The 12,244-nt window shown below is 45.1% G+C and overlaps 1 protein-coding gene across 1 annotated transcript in view; it reads right to left on the bottom strand.

Annotated features, from left to right (window-relative positions):
• The window catches only part of LOC126155883 (uncharacterized), a 97,716-nt gene extending 87,523 nt beyond the window's left edge, over positions 1-10,193 (bottom strand). Inside the window, exon 1 of the mRNA XM_049916259.1 lies at positions 10,097-10,193. Within this exon, the coding sequence (XP_049772216.1) occupies positions 10,097-10,193 (97 nt within the window). The remainder of the gene's footprint in view (positions 1-10,096) is intronic.
• Positions 10,194-12,244: the final 2,051 nt, after the last annotated feature.

Below are 12,244 nucleotides of genomic sequence, written 5' to 3'. Positions count from 1 at the left end.
CCGAGCCGAACATCTCTTTGGAGACACCTGGCACTAAAAAGTCGTATTTACATAGGAAGGCGGCTAGCGATCGTCATTTTGAATTATGTTTTTGTGCATAGAGATGGCCCATTTGTCGAATGGCGTTATATCATGTCTTCAAGTTTTAATGAATGAAAGATGTTCTGTTGTGAAATGTCTTATTCGTAACATCAATGGAACAGTGGGTCCAACCGTCACAACCCTTACGTATTTGCATAAAAACGTCATGTAACTGACACCGTATGTTGTACATTGTAGAATAGTTTATTAACATCAAAGGCTTCATATCCAAATTATCATGGATAAATACACACTCATTTATGAAGTCGCATACATTAGAAGTCGAGTTGAAATAAATGTGTGAATCAATGTTAAATTCCCAAAACTGCAGCTCATACTATCTGTGTATTCCGTTTAAATTTAATTCATCTGACGATAGAGTGAATTTGTCTTATTGCCAAATAAAGAAATATTTTGTATAATTTTATCTTTAGTTGTCAGTTTTTCTTCCACGACTGTATTACCCTTGTAAAATAAAGAACAACCGCCTTCCATCACAACCATGATTTTATTTCAATGAAGGATGCGTTTTGAGCAATGCAATTTCAACTTCAGGTGCTTTAACAGTCTACATAGACTTTTTTTCCTTTTCTTAGATTTAGATCAATTCTGTTCCTGTTAAGATTACAATGGTATATTAAAAAGGGGCATATTGTGATAATAAGTTTACAAAAGTAAGACAAATCGAAAAATAGCTTACTGTTTAGGGCAGTGGAAACATGGTTTTGAAGTACAGTATGCATAAACACGTTTACGTGCATTTATATACTTCTGTATACTGCGTATGTATATACACTCCTGGAAATGGAAAAAAGAACACATTGACACCGGTGTGTCAGACCCACCATACTTGCTCCGGACACTGCGAGAGGGCTGTACAAGCAATGATCACACGTACGGCACAGCGGACACACCAGGAACCGCGGTGTTGGCCGTCGAATGGCGCTAGTTGCGCAGCATTTGTGCACCGCCGCCGTCAGTGTCAGCCAGTTTGCCGTGGCATACGGAGCTCCATCGCAGTCTTTAACACCGGTAGCATGCCGCGACAGCGTGGACGTGAACCGTATGTGCAGTTGACGGACTTTGAGCGAGGGCGTATAGTGGGCATGCGGGAGGTCGGGTGGACGTACTGCCGAATTGCTCAACACGTGGGGCGTGAGGTCTCCACAGTACATCGATGTTGTCGCCAGTGGTCGGCGGAAGGTGCACGTGCCCGTCGACCTGGGACCGGACCGCAGCGACGCACGGATGCACGCCAAGACCGTAGGATCCTACGCAGTGCCGTAGGGGACCGCACCGCCACTTCCCAGCAAATTAGGGACACTGTTGCTCCTGGGGTATCGGCGAGGACCATTCGCAACCGTCTCCATGAAGCTGGGCTACGGTCCCGCACACCGTTAGGCCGTCTTCCGCTCACGCCCCAACATCGTGCAGCCCGCCTCCAGTGGTGTCGCGACAGGCGTGAATGGAGGGACGAATGGAGACGTGTCGTCTTCAGCGATGAGAGTCGCTTCTGCCTTGGTGCCAATGATGGTCGTATGCGTGCTTGGCGCCGTGCAGGTGAGCGCCACAATCAGGACTGCATACGACCGAGGCACACAGGGCCAACACCCGGCATCATGGTGTGGGGAGCGATCTCCTACACTGGCCGTACACCACTGGTGATCGTCGAGGGGACACTGATTAGTGCACGGTACATCCAAACCGTCATCGAACCCATCGTTCTACCATTCCTAGACCGGCAAGGGAACTTGCTGTTCCAACAGGACAATGCACGTCCGCATGTACCCCTTGCCACCCAACGTGCTCTAGAAGGTGTAAGTCAACTACCCTGGCCAGCAAGATCTCCGGATCTGTCCCCCATTGAGCATGTTTGGGACTGGATGAAGCGTCGTCTCACGCGGTCTGCACGTCCAGCACGAACGCTGGTCCAACTGAGGCGCCAGGTGGAAATGGCATGGCAAGCCGTTCCACAGGACTACATCCAGCATCTCTACGATCGTCTCCATGGGAGAATAGCAGCCTGCATTGCTGCGAAAGGTGGATATACACTGTACTAGTGCAGACATTGTGCATGCTCTGTTGCCTGTGTCTATGTGCCTGTGGTTCTGTCAGTGTGATCATGTGATGTATCTGACCCCAGGAATGTGTCAATAAAGTTTCCCCTTCCTGGGACAATGAATTCACGGTGTTCTTATTTCAATTTCCAGGAGTGTACTTATAAACATGTTTACCCATACTATGCTTCAAAATAATTTATCCACAACTGGAAACAATAAGTTATCTTTCAATTTACCTTAGTTTTGTAAACTTATATTCAAATTTGCCACTTTGTAGTATACCTCTGTAATCTAACCAGGACCAGAATTAACCTAAATCTGACACAAGAAAAAAAATTGAAGCAGACTGTTGAAGCAACCGAAGATGAGACCCCAGGGCTCGAAATGCATCGTACATCGAAATAAAATCACGACTGTGGCTGGAGATGGTTGTTCTTTATTTTATGAAAGAAATATTTAATTGCACATTTGTGTGTTTCTTATTACACGTTATACTTTTTAAGAGAAGTATTTCCTATTTAATTTTATGGACCAAATGCTGTTGGTATGAAGGTTTCCCGAAAGCAAATAATGCACATTAAGTTAATAAATAACTAAATATGTTTTCAGAATAGAATGAAAAACATGAGCATTTTTAAGGTCCTTCTTAACAAATCGGACCCCCACTCCTTTGACAAAATCCTGGCTACGCCCTTGGAGAGAGGAGGATGGAGGTTGATTCTCTCAGCGCCCTCTATCGGTCGAATTGTGTGCTTAGTTGGTCTTCTCACGCCTAGGTGAATACTTGCAGCTGCCTCCACTTTTCTGGCTGAAGATTTTTATTACAGTGATGTTACGTGATTTTTTCGATGTTCTGTTCTATTTCTGATACTAGCAATGGGTATAATGATCTAAAAGTGTGGGGTGTGAGTGTTTAATGACTATTTCGAGGGCATATGCCGGTGTCTCACGACAATGTAGAGTGGTGGTTGTCTTAGAAGATCTTTCTGATGCAATTTCCGTGAGTTGTGTCACTGTGATATATGCGTGTTTCGAGCATCAGGGTTGTTCAGTTATAAAATCTGTAATTTTAGAGCTTTTCCTAGTGGATGAAGTTAACGAAGGCTCTATTGTAAATTAACTGTCTGCCAGTCCTTTGGGACAGTGGAATAGAAAGAAGTCGCCAAAGAGCATCGTTATGAGACCGAGGCTGTAGTGTGTTTGGTGGAGTAGGTGGGTGGTCTTCTTGAAATTTTTCATTATGAGAACTGCAGTATGAAGACGAGGTATTTGATAGTAGATATTGCGGACTTCCTAACTACGAGCTCAGGCACTGTACATGACTGTGCGGTTAGCCAGCTGCAGGATCCACTCTCCCAGCAATTGAGGCCTCGCTCGCTGTTCGCCGCCGCGGATTCGGGCCCAGCAGCTCCACATACGTTCGCTGAGGAATCTTTGAGCACAATCTGTACGTACGTTCAGCGAGGATTTTTGAGTGTACTCTGTCGTCAGTTTCATGTGGACTAGGGTATACAGCAATGCGACGTTCAGTTCAATTTTTTCGAAAGTGGTATTGCGAACATCTCTCACGTGATACTAAATCCAATGAACGAGAGACCATAAAAGTTACTGGCGGGTATAGGTATGAAGTAACAGCACTGAGAAGCGCCAAAGAATAGCTCTGATCAGTCTAACACTCACTACCTGAAGGACTGTGAAGGATGGGATAGCATTGGCCAGCCCAACACTATAGCTGAAGGAATACAGAGAAATTATCCTGGGAAACCTTAACACGAAATAACACTTGTTTAACGCACAATACTAAATATAATGGGAATATGCATAGGAGACCATATTTCAGCGCTAAAAATAGGTATGTGAGAGGAATAGAAGTATCAGCAGTGAGAAGCATCAAAGAGTAGTTTTGACTAGTCTAATGTTTATTCTACATGAGGCAGATTTTACTCAGCCAAGGACCACTTTAGAAGTGTGGCAGAACATCCAGAACGTTTGAAAGCACATCGCTGTTGATCGTTCAGTTCTTCATCCATAACGAATTTTGTTCCAGGAGGGCAGTCCTTCCAAGAAATTGCTCCAAGCGGACCAGTCTATCCGAGAAATACGTTTAATAGGTTGCAGGAAGCATCGAGTTATTGAGTCTTTTGTCCATCTGTGACTGATCTCTGCACACTGGAAACAGTCCATCACTCCCAGCAGATGGATCTCTTTGTGTGCCATCAACGACAGTATCGGACAGGCTTGGAAAACCGGTATCTCCACCTACGTGGGGAGGAAAGGAAGGGACGAGGGTAGATAGGAGGGGAGACGAGACAGGTTGTAAGCTGCTTAGTCTGTATCCATACACTGAGGTGAATATGCGTGCAGCTGTTGCCACTCTCTCCTGGCGAAATCTTTTGGTGTCGGCTTTTGTGGTAGTTATATTATTACAATGATTTTTCTCAACTCCCACTGCATGTGTTGCATTATAATCCGTTGTTTTCACGAGATTTCCAATGCGTAATTGGAGCAGTGAAGCATTTTCCATCAGTTGTGGTAGCATATATTGATCTTCCTGCGCTTCAGTGATAGTTTGGTGCCCTGTCCTTTCTTACCATGTATATCTCTATGTCTGTGTACTAGCTCCTCAGCAGCAATACACTTGCAGCTCGATAGGAGGCAACGTATCCTACGGTTCAGTGATAGTTTGCTGTCCTATCCCCTCTTACCATGCACCTGTGTACAAGATCCTCAGCAGCTGTTTCACTTTTAGATCGATAGGGGGCAACTCTTCCTATACTCAGTGACAGTTTACTGTTATGTCCCTTCTTATCATACATATATATATATATATATATATATATATATATATATATATACACTCCTGGAAATGGAAAAAAGAACACATTGACACCGGTGTGTCAGACCCACCATACTTGCTCCGGACACTGCGAGAGGGCTGTACAAGCAATGATCACACGCACGGCACAGCGGACACACCAGGAACCGCGGTGTTGGCCGTCGAATGGCGCTAGCTGCGCAGCATTTGTGCACCGCCGCCGTCAGTGTCAGCCAGTTTGCCGTGGCATACGGAGCTCCATCGCAGTCTTTAACACTGGTAGCATGCCGCGACAGCGTGGACGTGAACCGTATGTGCAGTTGACGGACTTTGAGCGAGGGCGTATAGTGGGCATGCGGGAGGCCGGGTGGACGTACCGCCGAATTGCTCAACACGTGGGGCGTGAGGTCTCCACAGTACATCGATGTTGTCGCCAGTGGTCGGCGGAAGGTGCACGTGCCCGTCGACCTGGGACCGGACCGCAGCGACGCACGGATGCACGCCAAGACCGTAGGATCCTACGCAGTGCCGTAGGGGACCGCACCGCCACTTCCCAGCAAATTAGGGACACTGTTGCTCCTGGGGTATCGGCGAGGACCATTCGCAACCGTCTCCATGAAGCTGGGCTACGGTCCCGCACACCGTTAGGCCGTCTTCCGCTCACGCCACAACATCGTGCAGCCCGCCTCCAGTGGTGTCGCGACAGGCGTGAATGGAGGGACGAATGGAGACGTGTCGTCTTCAGCGATGAGAGTCGCTTCTGCCTTGGTGCCAATGATGGTCGTATGCGTGTTTGGCGCCGTGCAGGTGAGCGTCACAATCAGGACTGCATACGACTGAGGCACACAGGGCCAACACCCGGCATCATGGTGTGGGGAGCGATCTCCTACACTGGCCGTACACCACTGGTGATCGTCGAGGGGACACTGAATAGTGCACGGTACATCCAAACCGTCATCGAACCCATCGTTCTACCATTCCTAGACCGGCAAGGGAACTTGCTGTTCCAACAGGACAATGCACGTCCGCATGTATCCCGTGCCACCCAACGTGCTCTAGAAGGTGTAAGTCAACTACCCTGGCCAGCAAGATCTCCGGATCTGTCCCCCATTGAGCATGTTTGGGACTGGATGAAGCGTCGTCTCACGCGGTCTGCACGTCCAGCACGAACGCTGGTCCAACTGAGGCGCCAGGTGGAAATGGCATGGCAAGCCGTTCCACAGGACTACATCCAGCATCTCTACGATCGTCTCCATGGGAGAATAGCAGCCTGCATTGCTGCGAAAGATGGATATACACTGTACTAGTGCCGACATTGTGCATGCTCTGTTGCCTATGTGCCTGTAGTTCTGTCAGTGTGATCATGTGATGTATCTGACCCCAGGAATGTGTCAATAAAGTTTCCCCTTCCTGGGACAATGAATTCACGGTGTTCTTATTTCAATTTCCAGGAGTATATATATATATATATATATATATATATATATATATATATATATATATAAACTTCCTATATTTCACTTGTAGGTCGGTAGAAGGCTACCTTTCCTACAATACAGTGATAGTTTGCTGTCCTATCCCTTCCTACCATGTATCTGTGTACAAGTTCCTCAGCATCTATACATCTATCTATCTATCTATATCGCTAGGAGGCAGTTCTTCTGGCAGTGGCTGTAGGACAGTTTGCCACCCATTTCGAGTGGTATTGTGAACTACGGCACACAGCAAGGTGAACATACACACACGTGATTGGAAAGGGGAGCAAAGCACATTTCAAGTATCGTCTGTCGAGCCCCATACACCCCATACCTCTTTATTCATTCAGTTTGGGGTAGTGGAATAGGACGAATTTGTCGAACAGCTCCTGCACAGGCAGTAGTCTCTATGAGTTACGAAATGCATCCTCTATCCATCCTGATGCAGCATCATTATTTGCTGAAAAGTATTCCCCCTACGCTCATCCAGTATCAATTTTCTCCAACCATTAAGTATGAAGCTATGGATGTAGTCCTCAACTGTACGCTTATTTAACTCCTCCCAATCCAGTACTAACATCTCGTCAACTGAACACATTCCTGACCAGTTTAATTAACTTAATTAATGTCTGAACAAATAAGCAAATATTGGTGGAATTTACCGCACATTTCGTGACATGAGATACGTTTTTTCATGAGAGCTTTTTCTATCGTCTCGCCAATTTTAAGCAGTTGTGCTTATTTGAATTTCAGATAGCAAGGTATATGGGGTAATAACCAGTTCTGTATACCCGGTATAATTTGCGATATTCTTCCAGGAGGATGAAACATTTAAATAAATGAACTCAATTTCCAAGACAGTACCTTACATCCTTCCTCTCCTGCAACTCAGCACAGATTGAGTCTTTTTCCCCACCAATTCATAACTGGGGGAGGGGAGGGGAAGTAGGGGACAGGAGGGGATGACTTTCGTCACCTCTGTGTAAAATATCGTCAGCATACTGGTTCACAAATTTTTACAAAATCAATTCAAACTCTATTTTCGAAATACACTCCTGGAAATTGAAATAAGAACACCGTGAATTCATTGTCCCAGGAAGGGGAAACTTTATTGACACATTCCTGGGGTCAGATACATCACATGATCACACTGACAGAACCACAGGCACATAGATACAGGCAACAGAGCATGCACAATGTCGGCACTAGTACAGTGTATATCCAACTTTCGCAGCAATGCAGGCTGCTATTCTCCCATGGAGACGATCGTAGAGATGCTGGATGTAGTCCTGTGGAACGGCTTGCCATGCCATTTCCACCTGGCGCCTCAGTTGGACCAGCGTTCGTGCTGGACGTGCAGACCGCGTGAGACGACGCTTCATCCAGTCCCAAACATGCTCAATGGGGGACAGATCCGGAGATCTTGCTGGCCAGGGTAGTTGACTTACACCTTCTAGAGCACGTTGGGTGGCACGGGATACATGCGGACGTGCATTGTCCTGTTGGAACAGCAAGTTCCCTTGCCGGTCTAGGAATGGTAGAACGATGGGTTCGATGACGGTTTGGATGTACCGTGCACTATTCAGTGTCTCCTCGACGATCACCAGTGGTGTACGGCCAGTGTAGGAGATCGCTCCCCACTCCATGATGCCGGGTGTTGGCCCTGTGTGCCTCAGTCGTATGCAGTCCTGATTGTGGCGCTCACCTGCACGGCGCCAAACACGCATACGACCATCATTGGCACCAAGGCAGAAGCGACTCTCATCGCTGAAGACGACACGTCTCCATTCGTCCCTCCATTCACGCCTGTCGCGACACCACTGGAGGCGGGCTGCACGATGTTGGGGCGTGAGCGGAAGACGGCCTAACGGTGTGCGGGACCGTAGCCCAGCTTCATGGAGGCGGTTGCGAATGGTCCTCGCCGATACCCCAGGAGCAACAGTGTCCCTAATTTGCTGGGAAGTGGCGGTGCGGTCCCCTACGGCACTGCGTAGGATCCTACGGTCTTGGCGTGCATCCGTGCGTCGCTGCGGTCCGGTCCCAAGTCGACGGGCACGTGCACCTTCCGCCGACCACTGGCGACAACATCGATGTACTGTGGAGACCTCACGCCCCACGTGTTGAGCAATTCGGCGGTACGTCCACCCGGCCTCCCGCATGCCCACTATACGCCCTCGCTCAAAGTCCGTCAACTGCACATACGGTTCACGTCCACGCTGTCGCGGCATGCTACCAGTGTTAAAGACTGCGATGGAGCTCCGTATGCCACGGCAAACTGGCTGACACTGACGGCGGCGGTGCACAAATGCTGCGCAGCTAGCGCCATTCGACGGCCAACACCGCGGTTCCTGGTGTGTCCGCTGTGCCGTGCGTGTGATCATTGCTTGTACAGCCCTCTCGCAGTGTCCGGAGCAAGTATGGTGGTCTGACACACCGGTGTCAATGTGTTCTTTTTTCCATTTCCAGGAGTGTAATTATAAAAATATATTTTATCCAACTTTCTTTTAGAAAATTGTTTTCTATAATTGATTTCAAACTAATCACTGTTAGAAAGAGCACCTTTTCAAACATTCAGAAAGTCACGTTTGATTTTTCAATGTGTGTTAAGTGGGTTTCTTCATCCAGGTTCCCAAGCATCTACTTTGGTTTCGTTATTTAGTTAATAAAGCCTTGTGGTCGTACCTGCCTGCTTACAACGCATTTACTAAGTATCTTACCTCCAATTCTATGGGTGTATCTCACATAGGCGGCAGGCAAAATGTTACATCAATTTTGATTTTATACCTCTCTATATTGCAACATTATTAACATATCAGTGGAACAAAATAATGCACTGATAAAATTTATGCATCTTCAAGGCCTGGTTTATTCATTTTAAGGCTCTGAAGACAGCGCGCTTGTTGGGTACCAGAACAACACGTCATTCTACGCTCTCTGCTTCTTCAATATCATCGGCTGTCTGACAGTATCAGTTTCCAGAAAATGAACAGCAGTAAGTAGCTCAAAATTTTCTTCAAATGTAAATGCAGTGTTGAGAAGTTTAAAATCAACATGAAACTATATTTTGCTTGTCGTCTATTTGAGATACTCTTACAGGCTCAGGAATCGGAGATAAGGTAATGTATGAATGCAGAGTCTCGTCGCGATAACATTGAATAAAATCTTCTCCGATTTCCAACCGCGTCAATTGCTTAAAACTACACGTGCTTTCGGCCAAGCACTCCTTGGCCATTGTCAAGTGGTCAAGTGTCATACCACTTGACAATGGCCAAGGAGTGCTTGGCCGAAAGCTCGTGTAGTTTTAAGCAATTGACGCGGTTGGAAACCTGATAACATTTTATTCGGAGATAAGGTAGTTAGCAAACGGCTTTGTAAGCAGACAGGTACAACGCAAAGGCTTTGGGCCAGTGGCATAGCTTGCCTTAGACGAGCCCTGTTTAAAAATTGGTTGCTGTGCCCTTTTACCCGACCGTGGCGAAGCTTAAATGGAGAGTACAGATTTTTCACGAAAAAGATAAGAACTCTCATTCTAAATAAAATAAATATTTATTGATTAAGTGCAAGTTACACAGGTAAGTTATTATTTACAATTAATGCTCCTAGGAGCCAAGTTAGCCAAACAATTCAAATATATACTTTTCTCTCCTTTTTTTCGGTAAACTTACTTATTAGATCATTCATAGCTGAAGACGATTTTAGTTTGTCGAGATGTTCTGCCTCTACAGACAGCACTGACAAGTCTGAAAGCTGTTCTTGGCTCATAGAAGTCCTAAGATACTTTTTAATCAGTTTTAATTTCGTAAAATTTCTTTCAGCAGGTGCAGTTGTTACACGAAGGGTCAAAAATAGGAAACATGCTGTTATTACCTCCGGAAAACTGGGTGCAAGGCTACTGTCAGTTTTTAAGCACATTTTCAAAGAAATTAATTGTTTATACAGATCAAATGACTTGTCTTTACTACATTTAGCAGTCAGTTTTCCTGCTGCTTTTTTTTATTATTTAATTTTAAAATGGTTAGAGTTTCTCCACTTGTAACACTTCGAAAGTATTACTAAGGTCACAGAGGCTTTGAAATCTCTGTTTTTTTTTTTTTTTTTTAGATATTTAGATATCTAAACAGCAATAGTCCACACTGACTTTGAAGTACGATTCCGGATCTGAAAGTCTCTCATCTTCTGATAACTCATCAAAATATCGCTTCGTCAACTTCTGTCTTTTATCTTTGAAAACAGCTGTTACCCCCACTCCTTTGGTAGGTCTCTGGACTCGTTTAGCAAACCATGGAATGAATTTTGATTTCTTATTTCGCCCAGTCTATTCAAAACATTACTTAGTCATTTTCAAGCTGTAGAGCCTTAACAACTGGATAAATGATTTCAAATAATGAATTAAAATAGGCGCTTTTAACGGATCGACAGATGTAAAGGTAATATCAGGAGTACCACAGGGAAGTGTGTTATGATCGTTGCTGTTAATAAATGATCTAGTCGAAAGCATCGGATGCCCTTTAAGGCTAATCGCGTATGATGCAGTTGTCTATACCAAAGTAGCAACGGCAGATGATATTAAGAATTTGCAGAACGACCTGCAGAGAATTGATGAATGGTGCAGGCTCTGGCAGTTGACCCTGAACTCAAATAAATGTAATATATTGCGCATACACAGGAAAAGAAATCCACTATTGTGCAGCTACACTACTGATGACAAACAGTTGGAGACAGCGCCTGCAGTAAAATATCTAGGCGTAACTATCTAGAGCGATCTTATGTGGAGAAGTGGGAAAAGCAGACACCAGACTCAGATTCATTGGAAGGATCTTAAGGAAACGTAGCTGATCCACGAAAGAAGTGACTTATAATGCGCTTGTTCGCCCGATTCTTGAGTATTGTTCATCCACCTGGGATCCCTATTAGATAGGACTGAGAGAGGAGATAAAGAAGATACAACGAAGAGCGGCGAATTTCGTCACGGGATCGTTTAGCAGGCGAGAGAGCGTTACGAATATGCTAAACAAACTGCACTGGCAGACGTTACAATGGAGGCGTTGTGCATTACGGGGAGATTTACTATCGAAATTTCGGGACAGCACTTTTTAGGAGGAGTCGGACTACATATTACTTCCCCCCACATAGTTCTCGCGTATTGTCCACGAGGAGAAAATTCGAGGAATTAGAGCCAATACAGAGTTTTGCCGACAATCATTCTTCCGACGCACTATTCGCGAGTGGAACTGGTTTCGAGGGATCAGATAGTGGTATCGAAAGTACCCTCCACCACACACCATTAGGTGGCTTGCGGAGTATGATGTAGATGTAGAACCGGTAGTACGCCTTTTATGTCAATAATATGAATATGGGTGCCACCTTTTTCATTCAACTATCTGAAATTACATTCTCACGAGAGTAAATCCAAGATACCCAATGAGTTAGGAAATGAAGCTAAAGAATTTTTTCAAAAATAATTTATTCATACTCCCATGTAAGATTTATACTGAAAACTAAAAATCTGACATAGGAAAAAAAGAGTAATTGAGAAATTCCTGCTAGATATCAACAGCCACCTTAATACCTGTCGAAGTGGAGAAACAAGAAATAAACTTTGAAAAATGTTTATTTAGCTTTGATGCTATCTAAAGTACATCGTTTTCTTTAAAAACTTCACATCTGTTCACATTGATGGATTTATTGCATTATTTTCATATTTCTATTTTTTAGTGTTTACGTACATAACTGTAGTCGAGCAAAAGGTGTTTCGAAAGCTACACTAAGTAAAACATTGCCCACAGTCATCCTATGACAAGACAAATATGGAG

Source organism: Schistocerca cancellata, chromosome 2, assembly GCF_023864275.1.
Source record: "Schistocerca cancellata isolate TAMUIC-IGC-003103 chromosome 2, iqSchCanc2.1, whole genome shotgun sequence".
Taxonomy (NCBI): domain Eukaryota; kingdom Metazoa; phylum Arthropoda; class Insecta; order Orthoptera; family Acrididae; genus Schistocerca; species Schistocerca cancellata.
This window is presented reverse-complemented; position numbering and strand designations above follow the sequence as displayed.